The 24,543-nt window shown below is 31.5% G+C and overlaps 1 protein-coding gene across 1 annotated transcript in view; it reads right to left on the bottom strand.

Annotated features, from left to right (window-relative positions):
- Positions 1–24,543, bottom strand: part of St8sia4 (ST8 alpha-N-acetyl-neuraminide alpha-2,8-sialyltransferase 4) — a 99,559-nt gene that overhangs the window by 38,159 nt on the left and 36,857 nt on the right. Inside the window, exon 4 of the mRNA XM_074077033.1 lies at positions 8,437–8,730. Coding sequence (XP_073933134.1) covers positions 8,437–8,730 — 294 coding nt within the window. The remainder of the gene's footprint in view (positions 1–8,436; positions 8,731–24,543) is intronic.

Genomic DNA, 24,543 nt, shown 5'->3' with positions numbered 1-24,543 from the left:
TCCTCTTTTCTTTGTTGATTTATTTGTTTGTTTTGAGACAGGATCTCCTTATAGAGCCCAGGATAGCCTCAAACTCAGTGATCATTCCTTTCAGAGTAGCTCAGATTTACAGGCATGTGCCACCATGCACTCTAGAAGAGTAACTCTGAGCTAAACTTCAGCGTTCCTTTACTATGACTTTGCCCCTGGGTACATGTGCTCCAATATTAACAATATGGGGAATTTGTGCTTCTTTTTAGGCACATAGAGATATGAATAAATCAATCTTTGCTCTCAAGGAGCTTATAATCTAAATTTACAGAGGTAAATATGAACACATTTTGATGACTTTTTAATAAAGACATAAATCACTTGTGAAGAGAATACAGAGAAACAGAATTCAGGTCAATCTCAGACAAAGAAACAAGAGCGATGAGTTGTGCCCAACTGGAATTTACTTTAAAATTTAGATTAAGAATGATATATGTAGAGAAGAGAGAAAATTGCCTATTAAGGAAGAAAACCAGAATAAGCCAATATTAGAGAGGCCATAAAGGCTCCACAAAAAAACTGCCTTATTAGAAGTGTGCATGTCAGAGTCTTCCAATATAGCCAGAAATAGTGTATCATAGAGTTATCCTATCATAGAAATATCTTGGGTTTAAAATGCCTACTACGCAGTGCAGCTGCAGAAATCATTAAACTAGGACACATGTTTTGTAAAGAAATATTACAACTGTGTTGCTCATAGGTCAAAATAGAAACCATATGGAAATGTTTTTAGCATAATACTAAATTTAAAACAAGTAGGGCATTTTCAGAAAGTATTTGAAGTGAACATTTCCATTTTCAAAGATTTTTTTAAAAATACTTTTCCATATGTGTAACTTTGAGTTGATTCAATACTCTAAAATAATCCATTTTAATGACTTTAATGAACTAATTTCCTGAAGTCTAAGATGATCTATTTCAGCTTCTTCTTCTACTGGGGACATTTTTGAGAACCTGGCCTATTTGAAATTTTTTTGTGACCCAAGGACATCCGAAGTTATCCTTGAGAAGGAGACTTCTTAATTTCATATACCCTTTTATTTTGCACACATTACAAAAAACGGATTTTCCATCTGAATGATGAAATCCGTAACTGAAATCTGAAAGATGGTATTTTTGTGATAACCTTAAAACTTAAAAAAAGGTTGATGTTGGAAAACATGTGAAAATGCAATCTACTTTTTAAGAATCATAAAAATCACAGTTTAACTACACAAATAATGTGTTTTCTTTCTTTTAGAAGCATATTTGCCTAACCAATTAAGGATTTTATAGCACAGTGACAACTACCCAAATGAGAGGTTAGCAGGAGATATTACTTGTTTAGAATTTTGTTAGACATTTTTCCCTCCTATGGTTAATGAGAATTATTGTTTTGACCATATTTAGGTTGAATTATGGTCTTAACCATTATATGTGAAATAAGTACACAAATAACTGTAAGAGTGAGATGGTACTTTGAAGTAAATATTAAGTAAAATGTTATTGTTCAACATAATATTGTTTAATAAAGAAATTAAGAAATATGTCCATGAAATATGCAGATTATTGAGAACGCAATCTCATATTCTGGATGAGAGGAAATTATTAAAATTTTATTTAATCAAAGCAATAATATAAAAGAGTATCTGTCTTCTCAACACTAAAATATGAAATGCCTAGAAATAAGTGCAAGATAGCATGTCAAATTAAAACAACATAATTATAAAATAGTGAATTTCTCTTATGTATCAAGCATGGTAAACAACTTTCTGAAAAACTCAAGGGACTACAAAGTGTTTCTGAAGAAGCAATTCATCATCATTTTAAAGAAAACCAATATATTATTGGCATTGTGCTAGATATGGAAAACATCAACAAAGCAACACACATGAAATAATATAAATATATACTATTATATATAGACATACACATCATATATTACTTATAGATACTGCTAGTTTATTCTATATTAGCATATTATATACTTTGCTAATTTATATAATATAGATAGCAGTCCTTACATTGATATATGTTTTCTGTGTGTATTTAGAGTATGTTTATGTATATAAGAGAATACACGCATGAAAAGTATATATGAGTATATTTATATGCATGTTTACATTCTATATAGTCAATTTATCTTACAATTTCACATTTCTCTCGTGATCATTAGATTTAATTTTAAAAAGATCATAGAATTTTCAAGCATAATATTAACCTTTTATTATCCACAAATGAGAAAAAAATGTCAAAAGTAGTTCTCATATGCGTAGGAGATGTGTACATATTATGCTATATATATATATATATAAATACACACAAAGTACATTGAGTTATACATACATGAATGATATATATTCTCTGTGTATATAGTGTGTATATATATGAACATACAGATAGAAAGTATATATAGAGAGGAAATTTATGTAGTGTGCAAAATACACACATACATTCATGTCTATAATTTTTATTTCTCATAAATATAGCAAATAAAATATAGGAATAGATTTTTAATCATTTATGTTTATCATAGGAGCTATGCGTTGTGTAAGCCTTTCATCATTGCAGATATCCATAGAAGGAACAAATTGAGAATGGAACATAAGTATCTGTGTTCATCTCTTTATATAATATTTGCCTGCATATATGCATATACAGACATACACATCATTGTGTATATGTGTATGTAAATATATTTATTTTATTGTCAGAAAGTAACATTTCATTATGATCCTGAATCATATGAAAACTATTTTAATTCCAAAACAAATTACTTTAAAGAGGAGTATTTAGTTAAGCTATCTTTACATCATAATAAGCATAGGTTAAATAAGTCTCTTCAGGAGGAAGCTATAGACAAGATATTTCTGAGGATGTGTCAGAAAATCAAGCAGAAAAGTGTGTGTGACATATTCTCACATGTAATGAGATCAAAAATGCAGAATCAGTTTGGTGTGGAGCCCCAAGGAATCTAAATGATTATTTATGTCAATGCTCATATGTAATTATAAATCCGAGATCAGAGAATTAGTCTTATCTAAAGACAGAAAAGAGAGGCTTATGTCAACCTCCCTTTAAAATAAAGTTTATAAATTATTCTAAAAATTCTCTAAAGCAATGTTCTTCTCTGAATCATTGCACAATGTTTTAGACAGACAATAATAAAATTTTCTCAAATATGAACTCCAATTTGAAAAACACTGCTGCAGATTAACAAGCAATTACTAGACATTTCAAATAAAAAGTCTAAATTTCACTAAGGATCTGGGGCAGTTATGTAGCCAATTTATCTCACACTTATACATTACTTGTATAGTTAATAGATTGAACTTTAAAAGATTGTTAAGGTTTTTGTCAAATATTTGAGTTATATACTTTCTCCACAAGAAAGCAAATAAAAATATGAAAAGTCACTTCCATTGGACAAAAGTTTTAAAAGTCTGTATGAACTTAATTATTGTTTTCTTGCACCTCATTTTGGTGAAGATGTTTTTTTCTAAAAAATATTGAATGTTTTTAAAATGTTTACTATGGTGAAGGCATCCCTTAATATTGGTGCTAATATCAATACTTTCATTATATTAATCATCACCTGTGAGTTCTCAATCCAAGTTTCATCTTGACAAATACAAAGCAGCAGGGTATCATATGATAATAAAGTCCCCACTATATTAAAATTAATACTTAAAATGTGACAAATTAGGAAAAAATATTATTTTAATTATGGCAAAATTAACTTGTACTTATTTTATAATTAGAGTATTTCATTTTTGTCTAAATATTTTAATAGTAGATAACAATTGCTAAGGCCCAAAAGTTTTAAATGTAAATGTTTTAACTCTTTTCAAAGGTGATTACAAGCAGATAAAAACTTAAACAGTTAATCTCTTAAGTGTCTGAATTTAGAAAAGTAGGTTTAAACCCATCTACACTTCATGTTTACTAACATTCTCCTTTTTTGTGAAAAATAAAGAAAATGCTCTAAGTGTATGTATGGGTGCACATGTGTGCATAAGCACAGAAAACGGGAATAGGAGAATACAGAGCAAAGTTGAAGTGCTGCTAATGTCACCACACTGCAGTTGAGTGGCAGCAGATTACTTACGCATCTTTACATATTTGCAATTATTAGAGTGAGCATATATTAGTTTTATATTTTAAATATGTTATATTATATAAAGAAATTTTATACAATCCAAATTGTACTGTGTTGCCCAGGCTGTCCTTGAACTCATGATGCTCCTATCCTAACCTCCCTATAAGCTGGTATTACAGACACTTACCGCTGTACCAGAAATCAAATTTTTTAAAAAAGAAAATAATATCATTCCAAACAAAAACAAACAGGAAATAATGTAAGTATCCAGAATACAGGAACGGTTAAATAAGTTATAGAAAGATATACAATGCTTTCAAAATTAAATGCTCTACAATTTAAAAAGAATGAGCTATATAATATTGATGAGAAAATATCAGATATGTTAATTTATATCAAAATTTGAACAATAGTACATGTGATTCTGATTGTGGAACCAATAGCAAAATACATGTTTATTTTTTGCATGTAAAAGCAAATTTTAAAACATTTTATCTCTTTCTCTCTCTGCCTATCTATCTATCTATCCAATAAAAGGATCTGCTTTTCTTTCCTCAATGTTTTATTAGCATATATTAATTGAACAAAGCCATGGGTTGCACCATGACACTTCCACACACTTGGGGGACATTTTCCCCCTCTGTTATCTTTTCTTACACTCCACCTTTTCTTCTTTTACATTCCTATTAGTCACCTTTTCACATTTTTAGAATCTTTATGAAATTATCTATGGTACTTTGGTAATGAACCTGAGGGTCTGCTTTGTGCAATTTTTTAAATATGTTGTCAGTAAGAAAATAAAGGAAAATCATTTCATCAAAACTGTATATGGCTATTATGACTCAAAGTAATTATAAGAATATTATATATTGCAAAAGTATATCATATTTTTAATGTAATAATACATTATTAGGCTACATATTTCTTTAGGAGATTTTTAATTTCTACATTGATTAATTTTATCATAAATGTATATATAAAGAACAAATTGTATCATAATTTTAAGTAATTTAAAATTTTCAAAATGTCTTCTTTATTCTTCAAATTTTATGAAAATTGTTTCTTTACAAGAAAAGTAGCAAAATGATAAAAAAAAATGTAGACCACATGTGGATTTTGAGGAAATACCTATAAAAAGGGTGTGATCCCACATCAGTGTAAAGCATTCTTGTGAACTTGTGATTTTGTATTTTACTTGTACCAATTAGATTATTCTTTCACTATTGAAAGACTCTTCTTAAATTATAAATCTAGCAATATAGTTCCTCTTTTTTCAGTTGACATGACCTTCAAAAATGATCATACATTGAAACATAATGCAAGAGTGTCTGAGTTACATGTCTGATAGTTTTCATTTTTAGAGTTTCTAAAACAACCTAGAACTAAATAAGTATTTAAAGTTGGTAAAGTTTCACAATTTCTAGAGAAGAATGAAACCTGACCATATGATTATTACCTAAATGATCTTTATGAGTAAAGATATTGGTTTCCATTATTGCATTTTCTATTTGCAAGGACAGTATTTGGAAAAGCCTTCACATTTCAGCATTGTTATCAGACCCACCCTAAAAGTCCCACCATAAACTTCCATGAGAATCACTAAACTCCGGTAATCAACAGGGGATATGAAACTATTTTGTAAAACTGTATTAACCACAGGGTTTCAAAATAATAAGTCAAAAAAGATCTAAAACACATTCTCAAAGAGCAGGTCCTTGGGGAGTTTGTCCTTGCTTTCATTTCGTGTAAATCTTTTTTATTTCACCAAGGTTCACAGTTCCTTATTCTCTTTCAGAAACTTAGCTACACACATTATGTTGAAATTCTGTATGGTGTGCTTTAATGTATTTGTTTCAATATATCCATAATATTTCCTTTCACATACACAGGTGTACAAATTTCCATTACATTTGAAAGGCCTCTCTAGAACTACTTTATAGACTTGGCCACAGTGTAGAACTCAATCCCTTGACTTTCAAAGGGGCTGTGGAGACTCAAGAGTAGGAACATTCTGAGATGTGTTCTTTCTAGAGAATTCAAAATCAGTCAGGTCAAAAATACCTAAAACACAGTCACCACAATAAAGAATACCAGAAATCAGAAGTTTGATCTTATTGCTCTTTGTAACACACTTAGGAATCACTGAAGTAGTTTATATCAAAATACTTGTGGCAGAAAAGTGAGTGAAACCAAATATAAAAAAAGAGTATTGGTAAATTAGCTAAAAGGATCTGAAAATTTTACATTCAAAAAATATGAGCCAAATGTAGTGGTGTATGCTGAGGCAGGAGTTTCACCTGACCCAAAATATTGAGGACAACCTGAGCAAAACAACCAGACTGCCTCATACATGTGTATGTGTATATACCTGCATAAGAACTTACCAAAAGTGTACTATTTCAACCTTGCCTCTTTTTCCATGCTTTGACTTTGGTGATGAGTTGGAAAATATAAACCAGAATCCAGAGAACCAAAGTATTAATTCAGAATAATGCTAAGTTTTCTCATTTGATTTCCATAGTCAGGGAATATTCAGAGTATTTGTTGTTAAATCTTAATCATTTGTTACTGGAGTATGCATGTCTAAGATTAAAAAGTGAGATTTTTTTTTCTCACACAAGAAGATAATGAATATTGGTAATATAAAAATGTGTTTTTAATAAAATGTGCTCTAATGTCAATCTTTGTTAAGAATGTGTCATTATTTTTAGAGCCAAATTTTAATTGCTAACAATATTTATATTTTAAAAATTATGGTTAGTTTTTTTTCAAATGCACATATTTTATCTTATTTGTTGAAACTTCCTTTCAAACATAAACAGGAGTGTTGAATAACCTTGTTCTAATTATAACAATGCAACTTAATTGTGTGCACAATAATACAAGAAACTCTCTGGAGGTTTCAATAGGAAATGGTGAATTGTTACAGGAAAGTGTCTCAATAACAATACAAAACAAAAACACCTTAGTCCAATCCCTTCTATGGAATATGAAGTAAAATATTTTTAACTTTGGGTGTGGAACACTTTTTCTTTTAGGAATTCTCTGCATTGTGTTTAATAGGTCACCTAAATGGACCATTCCCTTTCATTTCTACCACTCTGTGCTTATGTCATTAATATCTTATAAGTAAATTAAATCAAAAGGACTAGTAGGTCTTTGTGTCTTTAGTAATTTCTTTACATGACACTATCTGTAATTATAAGATGTACTTTCTCAAATGCAAACATCTAACTGTGCTTCTTAAAATTAATTCACTTCCCAACTTACTTTGCCAATTTGTCTTCCAATGCTCCAAATGGCTAAATGTATACTTAATAACACACCGAAGGGCTCCATGTGTAGTTAACACTTTACTTGTCTCAGTTTCTCCTCAAATGAGGTGTAACATTTTCTTTCCTCCTTCTGTGTTCTCCCTAGCTCTCTCCCTCTCTTTTTCCTTCTCTCTCCCTCCCTCTCTTTCTCTCTCTCTCTTACACCCCTGACGATTGCTATTCTGTTTTAAAACCAGTTCAAATACTAAGCTCACTTTTTATGTTTCTTTATGAATTTGAATAACAAATTATGTATTCCTAATAGTATATATCTTCATTATTCCTCTAGAGTTGTACATGCCTGGTTCCACCATAAAGCTGATGCATCTCCTAAAGGTAGGGAATCAGCAGTTCTTCAATTTTGTATCTCTCATTCAATTTACATTCAGTAAATATATGAAGTAAATATTTGTGAGTTATTTATTTTACACACTAAACTGAATGACTGAATTCGTCCTTATGGTCTTTTGCTACTTTTATGAGAGATTATTTCTTCTATTTTTATTGAGTTTGTGTTAATAAGTGTTGCCTTCATTTGTAAAATGTGGCGTCTGTGACTTTGGGGTGAAGCATTAAGGCATATTATCTCAGCCAGCCTCCTTGCTCATAGCTACAGGTGGGACTTAACTGTTCCTTAAATATGTCTCACATTTATGCTTCCATGATACTGCCAACTAGGCATGTAGCACTTCTTTTGTAGTTTTGTTATAATAAGGACTCATCAGTTTCACTATGAATTCTTATTACTCTTTAGCACAGAAAAATATAAAAATCAGTAGTTCATTCATGAGCAGACATGAATAAGTGTCACGTTCAATCACTTGCTTAGAAAGAAGATGAGTTGAAATAATAAGCACACAAACAAAATTCATGTTGTGAATAAAGTAACCATTATAAAATAATGAAAATATATATCCACTTGGAGATTTTACTGAGGTTCTTTCCTGTCTATGGAAATGATTAGTTATATGTTCTATTGTGCCAAGGACAGACTGGTCCTTCCCAGTCACTTACCCTCTGACAGCATGAATAAGTCTCAATGATGGATACGCAGTTCTCACTTTCAGTTTATTCTTAAGGATTAATGCATTAACCCATTCCACGTGCTTCTCTCCTCCTTTGACCATGAAAGCAGGAATCCAAAGGACACTGTCATTCAGCATGGAAAGTCTATGCACAAATTTTTCTCTGTCACTCTCATTCCGAAAGCCTCCAAATGCTCTTTGCACAACTGATGGATTCATGGTAATAAAATCTGATTTAGTTCCCACATCTGCAGCAAACTCCACCACAGGAGCTAGATTACACCTGAAGGGGAAAAATTAATGGAAAAATGAAAAATAAATATGAAACATTCACTCTTAAAATGGTATGTATGAAAAGAAGAATGAGGAACAAGCATGATTTTTTTTCTCACTATGTGAAAAAAATCACCCAAATAATCTGCCTGGTAAAATTATATTTCAGTAACTCATCACAAATTTAGAAAGATTGTTTTCAATAAGGATGTTAATTCCCAGTATAGGGCTCAAATTGTCATTTGTATTCAATCTGTTCTTTAAGAATATTCTTACTGTTATCTTCACAAAGACATATGATACAAATTCATAGTAAGTGAATTTATGATGGTAAACTCACAAGGGCTCTGTCGCCATGCAATAGGCAATCTAAACCATATGGTGTTCTGTTAAGTAAGTAAAACATATTGGAATTAATATTCCAATATGCACTGCTTGTCAACCTTAAGTCTTTTCAACAACTTTACATACATTACTGAATGAATTTGACTTTTTTTACACTCTGAGTTTAGAGGAAAAGTACAATTCCTTATAGGATTGTAAACAAATCTACTTACAATTTTCTTCTATAGGTCTATATGAGGAAGAAAAGAAAAATGAAGGTATTATATTTAATATGACTGTCTAAGATTTTTAAGGAATGTAGTAAAGCCCATACTAAAAGATGAAATATTGTCCTTTCTGTTCCTTTTTAGGACATCCTCAAGTCACTTGCTTTACCTGTTAAGCTCTCTAAATCCCTATGGAATGCAAATATAGGAAGAGACAGAATTTGTCTTTCTGATCTTTCCACAGAGCAACAGGGACTTAAAAAGAACATGAAAAAATTTATTTATGTAACCTAATTCCATTCTTGTATTACATGACATCTTTGGAAAGTACCTTGAATTTATCTCCAACTGTTTTTTGGTGCTATTTTGATTCGATCACATTAATCTTTGGATGCTTGACTTGAAATACCATGTTTTTTTTTGAACTATATTAATGTGATAAAGTGGCAAGAATTAATCAGATGGTAAATGGAAACTCAGATCTTATTCAAACAAGAATTTACTATCTATAAAAAATTCATTTGAATTTTTTTCAATCTACACATTTGTGAAAAACACACACACAAACTCAATATACTAGTTTTTTCTTCTCCTTTGTATGCCTTTCAAAAGAAAGCAAATACAACAGCTCTTCTATTTTGCATTTTTCAGGTTTGGTTGCATTAATAAAACTTCTCAAATTTCTCTTCCTTGTAGATTTTGCCCCATTAATTAAATTCTCAAACGTTAAATCTTAATTAAAATGTATGTTCTGCTCTTAAAAATTCCTAGATCTCTTATACCATTTACCTATATCAAGTGTCTTTCATCTTTCTCTGTTGAGCAAATTCTACACCACCTAGTGTGAGCTACTGAGAGAAAACATTAACACATGATAGTATTTATGAATTTGTAGATAAAAGATCTTGCATTTTCAATCTCTAAATCAGACTTTTTCTGCCCAAGTTCCATGCCATTGATTGAATTAAGATATCACTCATGATAAGGACATTAAGAATAGGACTACCTTTAAAATAAACTAGAGTTCTAGTGCTAGCACAGGTTATATTTTGTGATTTTTTTTCTTCTGTCTTGTGGTTTTCAGCACATCAGTTAACATCTTTTACAATACCTTTTTGGGCTATATTCAGTTGTAGGAACTTTACATGTTAATTTATCATTTCTGATCTTCAGTTAAATGGTTAAAAAACCATTGCTATACATGAACAGATGTCAAACTGGACAGCCTTTTGTGAGATTAATAGTGTATCGAGGATTTGATAATTTTTGAAGTACTATCGTAGGCACCACTCACATATTAAAACTAATCTATAATCCCAACCCAGTTTATTATAACATGAACTTGAATACTGTGGGGGTTAAGTATCTCCTAAAGATTGTTAGTATAGACCATTTTTCTTCATGCAAAATGCCCAGAACCTTTGTTAATATGAGGTTAACATGGTTCTGTATATTTCTGCTACAACAAATCCTCACCAATTGCTTTTAGAAGATTCTTGCTGTAGAGAAGCATTTATACTTTATTTTCACCATAACGTAAAAATGATAAGAAATGACACAATTGAAAAGAGTGAAAATTACATTTTACTGAATTATCTTTTCAGGAAAACATTACTTAACTATATTTTTATGAAATTTTCTTACTACATATTTAAAAGTCCTGCATGCTGTTTCATCTTTGCCAACATCCACTCTTTTAAGACTGACTAAACACACTTTTGACACGATTGTATGGGTATCCATCTCTTAAACGGTAAAAAAAATCATTAATATGAGCTTAGTATTTTCCATTTCAGAAGCAAAAAGAAGTTTATAAAATATTTCTAGAGAACAGGATTGGTCTAGGAGACAAACCGACATATTTGACACGATTGGAGAATGTTGCATGAGTCTGATGCTGATGAAGAGCAAACTGAAGATCAGAGAATGATAAATTCACATGTAAAGTTCCTACAACTGAACATAGCCCAAACAGGTATTGTAAAAGATGCTAACTGATGTGCTGAAAACCACAAGACAGAAGAAAAAAAAATCACAAAATATAACCTGTGCTAGCACTAGAACTCTAGTTTATTTTTTCTGGGGCAATCTGTATACTTTTTCACTGGGAATAGAGTAATACCATGTCCACATGTGGCCAGTAAATCACTGTATGGGTGAGTCAGATATTAAGTCATATAATTAGCTGAATGTCACATATTCAAGGAAAAAAAACTTAAGCAAAAATAACCAGCCAGTCATGCTGCAGTCCAGCAGTTCAGTAGAACAGTGAACTTGAGATTGTTGCTAGCAGCAATATTGCTGATTGAGCAAGGTTATAAATGTATTCTCTGTCACAAAATTTTAAAGTTTCTTTCTTAGACTCTTTTAGAGATGATAATATTAACCAGCATGTGTGTCAAGCATTTATGAGGTGATATGAGACTCATATTACTCTCAACAGCATAAAACAGATGAGTTGCCAATCTTTAAATGATGAATTTTGGGGAGCCAGAGCTTCTGAGCAGGCTCAAGCTATACTGGCTTTCGCCAAATTATGGTTTTTTTTGTACTGCCAAACTACTTTTGATAAATCAAAAAATACGAAACATATACAAAAAATCGGATGTGTTAGTCAATCTTCTTATTTGCTCTTAAATTCTCAGTTCTCAACTTTTCTGTGTGGATTCTGCACTATTGATTAAACATCTGCAGGAATGCAGAGGCTCTCCTTGTATTCCAGGCACCGAATTTTCTTCTATTATCTCATACTAACATGATGACTTTTCAGTATTCTTTATATGCAAAAGTGAAGATACATTTTTCAAAGGGGTATGAAATATTTATTTGTCGATTAGCCTAAATTAATTGTATAAAGGGGTTTTGTGATACTTATATACATGTATATAATACACATTGACCAAATTCACCCCTTCTATTATTTTCTTAACCCTCTTTGTCTTCTCCCACATTTAACAGCTTTTGGTAGTTTCATTACTCTATTTTCATACATGTATACAGTACACTTGAATCATATTCACATGCTCATCACTCTCTCCTTTTTCCACCCTTTCACTGGTTCCCCTTTTACAATCATGTCATATTATTATTATTATTTTAGGTCTGTATTCCACATATGAATAAAAACATGAGATATTTATTTTTCTGAGCTTGGTTTATCCATTCAACATAATAATCTTCATCATAAGGAAATTAATGCCTTTGCATGCGTGAATATAGCAAGATAATAGAATTCCCTAGCAAGAATATCTCTTGGCTTTGTTGATGTTCTCTGCATTTCTTTTAAACTATATTTCTATGCTCTAAATAAGTAGGAAGTCTCTCTTCTAATTATTCATCTATTGAGAGTTTATTGAAACATAACATTCAGTGTTCAGAATGTTTTCTTCTGGCTATTTTACTATGCAATTATTTAACAATTTTATATGCCCCAAATGTAATCTTGACACATATTAGTAGTAATATCACTAAAGTAAGGCTCTCCATTTAGCGAGCTATTTATTCAGTCTGTGGTGTGTTGTAACACATTTGTCCTATTTATAAAACTAATCAACAAGATACTGAGGTAAGACAAGGTGTCCTGTGTAATTGGAGGTTGTTGTTTAAATCCTTACACATATAACATAGATTAAATTAGGAAAAACAAGCCTGGGTGGATTACAGATTAGGCTCTTTTCCCTCCCCTACTTTTAGTTAATGTTCAAACAAATTCTAACACATAATCTTCATCCTTTTCCTTTGCTCAATCTCACCCTGTCTTTCCATGCATTAGCACTGAAATCCCTCAGTCCAAATCATCCTTACCAATGGTACTACATTTGCCAATTCTCTGGAAAATTGAAGAGAGCCTCTTCTCTTTTCTGACCCCAGAGAAAACTTGTGATCCTGTCTGCTTTCATCATGAAGAGCTAAAAGAACAAATAACCAGCTACTTGCTCTTTTTTTTTTTTTTTTTTTGGCTTTGTGGTTCTCCTCTCAGAATCGCTAGAGGAGTTGGAATATGGTACCTGTCAGTCTCTGATATTCCTGAGGTGATAGTAAGAGGCTCCAAATAGTCCTGAATACTCAACCTAAAATGATTCATATAGGAGTAGTATTACCACCAATTTTAGATGAAAGACTAAAGTCAAGGTGATTAGGAAACATGTCTAAGAGTTTACAGTTTATAAAAGAAAATTTTCTAAATTGTTCAATTTAGAAATTCCAACTTACAATGACTTCAGGATAGTTTTAAGAGTAACATGATTTATTTCAGAATTATGGGAAATGTCTACATGTCTGTATGTTATATAAAAGGAAAAGTGTTTCATCATTTAGTCTTATTTTTTAATATCATAATCTATCTCAGTTCTAAAGCAAATTATATAAGGCACACAGACATGGTATTTCCCAAATTCTAAGCAGTTATTAGACAAAGTTCTAAATATCTATAAAATTAGCATAAAATCTGTACATCAAATCTTTTGAGGAAAAGGATTTTCAAAATATTAGTAAAATAATTAAGTATTTGATAATAACTTTTCATATATGGAAATACAGGATTAGAAACTGACTTACATGTAGTATGTCATTATATAGTAAGCAATATATAAAAGAAAGATGAAAAATTACTCTTAAGATTTGCATTTTAGTATGATGTATCAACACACAAATATGCAAACACATATACAAACACCATCAACTATGCTTGCTGATAAGATAGCAATTGGTAAAGTTTTCAACTTGATATAAATAAATGCAAACAACACATCTCATGGAAAACATGATGTTACTATACATAAAAGGAAATTTTTCCACGAACCCAGATTTGTTTACATTACTGGTAAGGGTGGGAAGAATAGCGTTATCTAACTACTAGGGAAATTCACAGAATGAAACAAAATAAAATTCATTCTAGCAACAAAGATTTGTACACTGAGAAATATATTAGACTATCATTCTGGCATTTCAGTCAAAACAAAAATGGAATTGTTCATGAAATTAGTCATGATGGAATAATTTATTTAGATTTAGGGGATGGGCAATGGGATAGAAGTTTACCAAGGAAATTCACAAAACAAATAAAATTTTTAATATAACTTTGATATTTATCCCACTTTGGGTTCAACTTTAAGAAATAAATGATATTAAGTCTTATTTCTGTCTTCAGTCATGTCTACCAGTAGTCATATGGGTACTGGATTTCCCATTCAAATCTGTGACCTCAGACTCTCTGAGATTATAACTCTTTTTTCTTTTTCTTTTTTTTTTTCTTTATTGTTGTACTGAGTTGGGGGGGAGCATTGCAAAAATAATTCTGACATTCAATCTTTTTCTATAAATAAAGCTAACACTAATTAAAATGTGAAATGGAATGAAAAATTAAGAAAATGAAATGAATACTGAATTACCTCTCAACTTTGCTTTCCCTATATTAATAAAACTTGCTAGATTGTGCCAATTCTTTTTATATTATGTTCTTTCCTTCTACAGTTTATTGCAATTGTAAGCTTTTTAAAACACATGCAGACAAATAGAAAGACATATCAAATAAGAAGATCATTCTGAAGAACCTTGTAAGAAATCCCAGATTTTATTTATAACACATTTAGGAAATCATTATGGGTGGAATTCAGTTTTTGGCTCCTAGAAGCTGGGGCTGATAGAGCCAAACTGCAATAATCTTGACTCTTAAACAAAACAAATTTGACTCTTTAGGCAATATGGAAAATTTAAAGGCACATAGACATAGCCAATTGTACTAAGAAAAGAAAATAGTGAGTCAAAACTTCAGGAAAGTAAGGTCATCCAATTAAAACTTCACAATATAATTAATAATACATGTATGATAGTAAGTCTTTTATATTGCTGAAAGAACAATAAGTTTTATTGAACTTTATTATATGCTAGATAGCACTTGGCTTCAGTATAATATCATATGTGATTATCACAATAAATCTGTAAGAGACACTATTGTTGTATTTTTCCAGTGATGAGAAAACTGAACTCCTTATAAATTGTCCAAAATTATATAGTTTGTAAGTGAAAGAGGCAGGTTTTAAGCCCACACTCTTAAACATTGTGGGTCACTTAATTCCCCAACATGTATAAGAAGCATCAAAACAAAAAAATCAATATAGATTTGGTCACAAGTTCAGTTGTATGTGAAGCTGGTATGTCTGTGAGGTCACAACCATATTGACTTAAGGCCTGCTCTGAAAGTCTGGTTGACAAAGAGTGTGTTTCTCTTTTCTCACTCCCCTTCCAGCAGGCCTCCTCAAAGGCGGGGCCTTGGATGGAAGGAAGCAGGAAAGAACTAGTAAAGACTATATACTGAGTTCAATTTTGAAATAAATACTTTAAAATGTATAGATTTTTTCTTGTTTCCCTTTAACAGATTTATATCTTAATGAAAATATGTACATTATTAAAAAGTATAAGTGAAAGGTTATTGTTGAAAGGACAAATCCCCCTCAACATTGAATCTCAAATATTTTTTAAATAATAAGAGGATAATGAAAAATCTCAAAATATTAAGAGAATACTACAAGGCTATGAGTATATTTACTAAATTTAAATGTAAAATTAAATGCAAATATCTTCTCTGATATAAAGCAATGGATTAAAGGAAAACTTAATTCTAAGATTTCAGCTAAGGAAAAAAATTGTTTCTTATGCTATCATCAGTAGCTCTACCATAACATTCAGCAAGAATCTGCAGAATCAAGAAGAGACATAATAGAGTATTTCATTGCAAATCCACATTGTTAATCAAGTTCACTCTTTCTTCAGTTATTAGCTTTTGCCTTGGAGCCTGTTTAATTTTCACTGATGTGACTCATTAGAAGCAGAACTTGCTTTTCAAGAAGAGATAAGAAAATAGAAGGTAGGGTGAAAGGAAACACAGAAAAGAATGGAATAAACATAAGATATCATAAGGACAATGATTTACAAACATTTTTCTCAATTAAAAATGAAGTCTAACAGCCTCTGGTTATCAATGCAGGATTGCATGCACTAAGCAATACTGAAGATGGAGTTTAATGCTATTCTCTATCTATGTCTTGACAATGTATCCATCAAAGGCAACAGAAAAATCTGAAATGGCAACAGATTGCAGGTCCTGAAGAGCAGGGAGCTAATTAGTTCACCACTGTATTCTCCCTGCCCAACAGTCTCATAGTAGGTGTTCAGGAAGTATTTTGAGTCATCTTCCATCATTTATTAAAGGCCCTAAGCAGTTATATCAATGAAACTTAATACACGACTACTGAAGAGTATATTGTCAAAATTTTATTCCACAAACCAGCAATAATTAAAACATTCCTTATTTAATTGGCCTTCTGGTATTTGTATTCTTAAATTTCAATTATGTTTCTTCTGTTTCTACTTTCACTTCTTCTGGCTGATTGTACCCAACAGCCAGAAATCAACTCTTGCTAAATCAGATTTCTTGGAAGGGTGGTTGGGCAACAGAAATCACTAAAATTATCATGACCCCAAAGGATCTGTTAGATCCCTGACACAGTCTCCTCAACATTTCTCTACTACCAGGGTACTTCTGGATTTTCAGTAATCTCAGCATCTTTCATACAATACATCTGACGTGACTGCTTTTGGCCACCCTGCCATTCACTTGCTGAGAGGAACTGAAGAGTGAAAATATCTTCTTTTCTTTTGTGGTAGACATCGGGACCCCTTTCTACAAGTTTATGGATTCCTGTAAATAATCTGGCTAGTTATTCAGATTTCAAGTGCCAAAAAGGGCAACAAACGTTCATGTAGTTGCTGTGTAACATAAATTTTTCATTATTGGCATTTTGTAGTATTTTGGTATCAGCTATCTTCTCTCTTAATGCCCATCTAGTATTTTGACTACTGCAGGTCTTCAGTTAGCAGGTGCCTCCAATTGCTCAGGAAATAGTGTGAAAATTGACAAAGGGGATTGTATCACATTAAAAAAAAACTTCAGCACAGCAAAGGAAATTATCAGAATCAAGAGACAACCTAGAGAATGGGAGAAAAATCTTTGCTAGCTCTTCTCTCTTTTATATTTCTTAACACTAAGTCATTATCACCTCTGCTGTCACCAAAATGGGAACATCTGAAATACCTATTAAATTATCCCTATTTTTATTCACTCTACCTTACTGCTCATCAAATTCTATGTCACATACTCATAATCATTCAAGTATGACCCCCTTTTACTTATTCTCATTGCCACTCTTAGTTTTTTAATTATAACTTCCTAGATTTTTGCTAAGTAACCATCCACATTTACTGCTTGTGAACATTTTCATCTATGAGACTTCAAATAAATGAAACTCAAAATCAAGAATCCAGAATATCAGTCTCTGTTAGAAACTGTAACTTCGTTCCTTAAAATTGAGCATCTATTGATTGACATGGTCAGCACTAATTCTCTATGCCATCAGAGCTAAGTACCAAATCCTGGATTGTATAATTTTAATACTTTTTAATCAGGTGCTATCTTGCCTTCACTGAGACAATGGCAACATAATTTCTGTTCCTCTCATTGAATTTATCACACTGTATATTAATTACATGGTTATGCCAGTTTCTCCACTGGATTGTGGGCTTCTTAGACTGTATCTAATTTCTCTTCATGTTTCCAGGACCTACTAGTTCAAAGCTCAACATATACTAGTAATAATGTGAATAAAACATCTGCCAAATGAACAGAACTAAAGTCATCCATGGATACTAAAATATGATTATATATAATTTCACATGTGCACACAACCACAGAAACATAATCACTTAATTCTCACATGAACACAATGGACTAATACCATAATTATAATACTTTAATATGGATAAAATAAGTTCCACACAGGAGATAGGTGACTAAGGTTATTTGGTTATTTGACTTGTTTATGTCAAATAAAAATGATACCTGTTGAAACTATTCCAGGAATGGGGAGAGGGGAAATAAAGGGGAATTGTGGAGGGGATGATTTCAAGTGTGATATATTTGATATATTATAAGAACTTTTGTAAATGCCACAATGTACTCCCACTATCTATAATAAAAAGCCAGTGTAGAAAAAGAGAAAAAGGAATCGAATTCCTTATTTCCTACTCAAACATTTTAATGCATAAAGTAAATAAGTAAATAAAAACACATATAAAAATACATTTTTAGGGGCAGTACTCAGGGCCTCATGCTTGCTAGGCAGGTACTTTACCATTTGAGCAACTCTGGCAACCCAATCTTTTGTTCTTTACATGTCTTGAGCTTCATACTCTTATGAACATTTGTAGAAATTTGTCATTATGCTACACAAATAATCAAAGTAATTTAAATGTGATCTGTTTCACCATTTATTACAGACCATTCATATTTAATATGAATGATTTTTCTGTTCTCACAAAAGTGAATATATATTATAGCAAGACTGATATTTATTTGAATCATTGTAATTTTGTTTTTGAAATTGCATATAGCATTAATATCAAGTCTTTCTGAATAATTTCTTTGCATTAAAAAAAGGGATTATTTTGATTTTTCAGAAGAGGTAGAAGAGAAAATTCTAGCAGTGTTGAGAATTCCTTGTTCACTGCCTTGAGCAATAAAAAAATTATAAGTAGGATATTTAAGACTAGGATTTGGGGAACCAAGCAAGAATTCTCAGGATGTATTATGATTTACTCTGCTCGTACCCCTCAGGAAACTGCACTACTCCACTGATCTCTGGTTGCTGAGAAGTTACTACTATTTCACAAGAGGAAAGACTGACTCAGCATGGAATTTATACCCTAAAAAATTATGTTGTGCATTAAAAAGAGGCAAACAGCATTCATGAAATATTGTGGTTGGTACTTTAATCACCCATGCTAGAAAACAAAAGCAGAAAACCCATAATTTTCCCCTCTGCAATTCATAGTGTTAATAAATTCTGTACCATGAGATCATCACAGGGATTATAGGAAACATATCTTTGTAGTCTGTAACATAGAGTGGTTGTAGCATCACACTTGTCTCAACAGCATGGCTTTGGCATTTCATTTTAATTTTTAAAGAAAAAATTTAAAATCTGAAAACTATTTTGATCTTCCATCTTTTCTCTCTCTTTTTTTTGAGGGGAAGTACAACCCAAGATTGAAAAATATTTTCTAATTTAACACATATGATTTATTTAATACTGAGTCCAGGAAAACAGTATAATTCTCAGATGACTTAAGCATTCTAATTTCAATCAAGAATTCAGAAACTACTACATCATGAGTACATAAAAAAGGAATGCATCAATTTCTGTTAAGACAAGGTGGCCCATGGCAACTTCCTATTCTCTACATCATATTTATTTTATAAAATCATTCTTAGTCTTTTTTAAACAGTCACACTTTTATTTGGTTGAAGGGCCTTGACCCCAATAACTTACCCTCTGCATCTGACTCATTACAAAGCCCTAAAACTTCCTTTCAGGAAATTTCTCTTGAATATATTCCTTTTTCTCTATTCATATGGATATTTTCTCAGTTCAGACACCTCCAAACTTCTTTGAACTATTATCCCAATTATTTACTTATTAATTATTTTTCAAGCAATTACCAAGACCCATTAATTAACTTTGGGGTCATTGATTACCAGTATTAAAAAAGAAGAACAAGCCAGGTACCAGTGGTTCATGCCAGGAATCATAGCTACTCAAGAGGCAGAGATCAACAGAATCCTGGTTTGAGGCCAGTCTGGGCAAATAGTTCATGAGAACCTATCTTGAAAATACCCAACACAACAATGTTGGTGGAGTGGCTGAAGTGGTAATGTGCCTGCCTAGCAAGTGTGAGGCCCTGAGATAAAACCCCAGTACTACCAAAAAAATGAAGAATAATAAGTGGATTGTAAGTATATAACAATAATTCCTTCATATAATTTTATGAAAATTTGTTATAGTCTCTTTAGTTTCTGTGCACATGTCCAAAGACAGTAATATTACTTTAGTAGAATGACAGTAAGAGTAGGCTCATTGACATAAATTATACTTTTACTGTGCATCTTTGTTAAGATATATTGGAAGATGTTGCTTTATCAGTTTTAGGTCACAAAAACTGTCTACATTATCAACCTCTGTTTTCAACATGGCATTGTGTTGTTATCATGACCAATGTTATACACATTTGATCATGTCCTGTCCTAAACAAAAATTGTCAGTGGTTTCAGTCAGAATCCCTAATAGAGATTTTCATAACTTGTCTCACAACTTCCCAGAGTTTTCTCTCTATACATCACATTGTCTTAGATTTAAATGTTTTTGGACTATTACATGTTCTTTTTTATCTATTTCCCTTTATTTATAAATTAGCATTTCTTTTCTTCTTCTTTTTTTATTATTCACTTATTCACATGTGCATACATTGGGTCATTTCTTCCTCCTTCCCTCACCCCCATCCTCTCCCCCCTCCCCTTTCTCTTCCAGGCAGAACCTGTTCTGAACTCTTCTCCAGTTCTATCCCCCCTCCCCTCTCCCTTCCAGGCAGAACCTGTTCTGCACTTTTCTCCAGTTCCATTGAAGAGTAGAAATAAGCAATAATAAGAAAGACAAAGCATTTTTGCTAGTTGAGATAAGGACAACTATACAGAGAGCTTCCTAGCATTGCTTTCATGTACAAATGTGTTACAACCCAGGTTGATCCCTAACTGGTATTTATACTGGTTCCTGATCCCCTTCTTGTGCTGACCTCTGTCGTTTTAAGGTTTCTGTATTAATTCCTCTAGAGTGGGGACATCAAATGCTTTCATGTTTTGAGTTTTCTGTCTATCTAACCCATACCTCCTGTATATGTTCTCCCCTTGTCCTGTAACTCAAGTCCTACAACATTGCTATATTTGCCCTAGATCTAAAGACCACATATAATGGAGAACATATGATTATTGGTCTTCTGAGCCTGGCTAACCTCGCTCAGAATGATGTTCTCCAGTTCCATCCATTTACTTGCGAATGATAACATTTCATTCTTTTTCATGACTGAGTAAAATTTCATTGTGTATAAATACCACATTTTCTTGATCCACTCATCAGTAGTGGGGCATCTTGGCTGTTTCCATAGCTTGGCTATTGTGAATAAATTAGCATTTCTCTGCCTAAAATGACTTGACATACTTTAGCTCTAAACCTGAAAAAGTCATACTTTTTAAGTCAAGAGATAATATCTATTGCTATATATGAGTTTTTAGAATAAGAACTAATTATAGTTCTGGTTAAAATCACTTTCTTGTGTCTTTATTCTACTTTTGTTTCTTTAGCTACTTGTATAGGGTGAATGTATTTATAGAACCAAACAGATATATGCATATATGATATTATATACATGTAATATATATGGATTAAGATGAAAATTGTTTCTGGCACAAGTGTTATTAAAACAGACCAATACTGAGAAAGTTTTTGAAGTTGGAATTATTTATGTTTAAATAAGAAACATGATCTGTAACGCTGATGTACCTGTTTTAGGTAACTGGTGTTTTTGTAAGCAGGGTTAAGACCATTCAAAATAAGTTAGGGAGATTATAGAAATTCTGAATGTTGATAAAATGTTTTTCACTATTCTACTTTTAAAAAAATACTCCTAAAGCAAAAGTATTGCAAGAAGAGCTGACACATAGGGATGATAAGTGAAAAAATAAACTATAGTATTTAGATTTCTTCCAATTGTTTGGATCCTCCCCCTTCCTTAAACTATAACAGTTTAAACTTGTGGTTTTTAAAAATTGGAGCTCTAAGTTCTTGTTTAACCAATATAGTATTTTACTTTATGTCAAATGTCAGGTAAAATATGGAGATATGTAAGTGTGTATTGTATAATAAAGTTGACAAAACTTAGAAATCTTCTCATCAAACATTTAAAGAATAGACCAGATATAGCTGCAATGTTAAAGGCATCAAATTAAGCATTTCATAAATTACCTATAGCTTATGCTTGAGGAATATGAGCAACTGAAGTAAGGACAAGGCATGCTTAACTTAAATTTTTAAAAAAATTAAAAAGTGAAATTATTTTCAATGGTGTCAGTGATCTCAGTCATCAATCTTGAAAAGTGCCTACACACAAATCCTTGTTAAGATGATGAACAGGAAAATGTGAACAAGGAAAACTTATTAATTTGTAATATTTGTATGTTAATAAAAATGAGGGAAGGCAAGAAGATCCATAAAATAGAATGAATTCTTAGAAAGGAAATTACTTCTCCCTTTTCTAACAGAACCACCTTAACACTTAGTTTCATTCATTTTTATAATGAATTACTCTGTCTCCCTGCCAGTTATGGTTTTTATATTTCTATTATAACTGTAATTGTAGTATTTTGTTATTCCTCTGTGCATGTCTATCTCCTTCTCCAAACTCCAACCCCCAAACAGATTAGACAATATAACTGATCTTCTTATCCCTACTACCTATAAATTTTGTTTGATAACTATTCATTTAAGTCAGAGAATGCTTATTGAATTAATGTGAAAACAAATTAAAAGAGCAACTGCTTCCATTTTTAAACTCCATGTAAATGCTTTTAAATTAAAAATCATATTTAGAATCTAAACATTTATGTGAAAGATGATAGCAATATTCAAAAATATGAGAATCTAATTTTTAAATTATTTTAAGCATTTCTTGAATTTTTGTTAAAAAATTAACCTCAATTTCTTATAAAGTCACCACACTTTTGACTTAAGACTATATTGCTAGTACAAAATTCACTAAAATAAAGCTATTAGTTACTACCTTGTGTCAGGAACTACACATATCAAAGTTTTTTAACACCTAAATAGCACATAAAATTGGGTATTAGTAGTTACATTTTACTAATGAGGAAAATCCCAATAGTTGCTAAATCTTTAGAATAGAATTTAAGACAAAGTAAACAAAATAAGTAAATGGAAAACACTTAATCCAATTTATCTCCCAATATTGCAGTTTCAAATTTTGAAAATTTTTTAATTTATGTACTTATTTTTGGTGTTGGAAACTGAATGTAGGCCTTGCACTTGCTAGCCAAACCTTCTACGAATGAGTTGGCCCCTTCAAACCTTCGAATTGTTTTAAGTATCCAAATATATATCTGACCCAAATTAAACAAAACAGAATTATAACATCAACAACAGCAAAACAAAACACCTAAAGCAAATAAATAAATCTAAAGTTTATAAATCTCATGAGTTGAAGTTTATGTGATTAAAAATATGCCAATCTCAATTTTGCCTAAATACTCTTGGTACTGAAATATAAGACTAATTCATGCTCTCAGAATGTTGTACTTCCTATGTGTGAAGTTTTAATAATCTTCAAATATTTTTAAATAAATTTTTAATAAAATGGTTTTGTTCCAAATTTGGAAACAGTATCAGTATACACTCCATGGAGAACCACTCAGGTGTGTGTGTGTGTGTGTATACACACGCACATCCACACATACACGTTTGTTCATGGGGGTCACGCAAACAGTGAAACCCATTCTACAAAATAAAGACGGTAAATCAATTTTCAAACATAAATCTCTTGCAATTCAACCATGAAAGTGTAATTTTCGTTAACATTTGGTACCATAATGACTTCTAGTATACAATAGTATAAGCAAAATATTAGTTAAAGATTCCATTCTGTAGTTTCAGGAATTTGAGTGATTGCCAGTAAAGGAGACATGGGAACTCAGATCTCTGAGTAAGATGTCAGGGTCTTTCCCCTAAAGCAATGCAAAATGATACTGATGTAAAAGAACTTCCGTTTTTCTTCATAATGTTTGCATTGACTGTTTCTTCTTTATACCTTCTGTATAATTTGTGACTTCCCTAGGCGCAACATCATCATATTTGCAATCATCAGTATGAATCATTCAAAAGTAGGTTTGTTTTTCTTTGGCTAAGCAGATATACTCTTCTCCTATTTTACATCTAAACAAACTTGGTTACATTCATTAGGAAGAAAAGCAACACTTTTGGACCAAAGGAAATAAGAGACAGATTAGAAAATATAAAGTGGAACATGTTATTTCCACAAATTCACTGATGAGGAAGAAATTTATTTATGAAATATGGCAACGAGTAGGAAAAAAAGATCAAGACAACAATAGAAACTCACAGGAACTGTTCCAAAGGCATTGTCTACTGAATCATAAAGAACTAGAGTTTCAGAGTCATAGGGAATTTATATGGCCATTTAGTTCAACTGCCTCATTTGGCAGATCACATGGAGAAACCAAAATCTGAAGTGGTTTATATTATTTATTTGGTGTCACACTATATTTAGCTGAAACATCAGCAAGACAATCCAGGTTT

The sequence above is a fragment of the Castor canadensis genome, chromosome 6, assembly GCF_047511655.1.
Source record: "Castor canadensis chromosome 6, mCasCan1.hap1v2, whole genome shotgun sequence".
Classification (NCBI taxonomy): domain Eukaryota; kingdom Metazoa; phylum Chordata; class Mammalia; order Rodentia; family Castoridae; genus Castor; species Castor canadensis.
The sequence above is the reverse complement of the archived record's forward strand: the minus strand, read 5'-3'. Positions and strand labels throughout refer to the sequence as shown.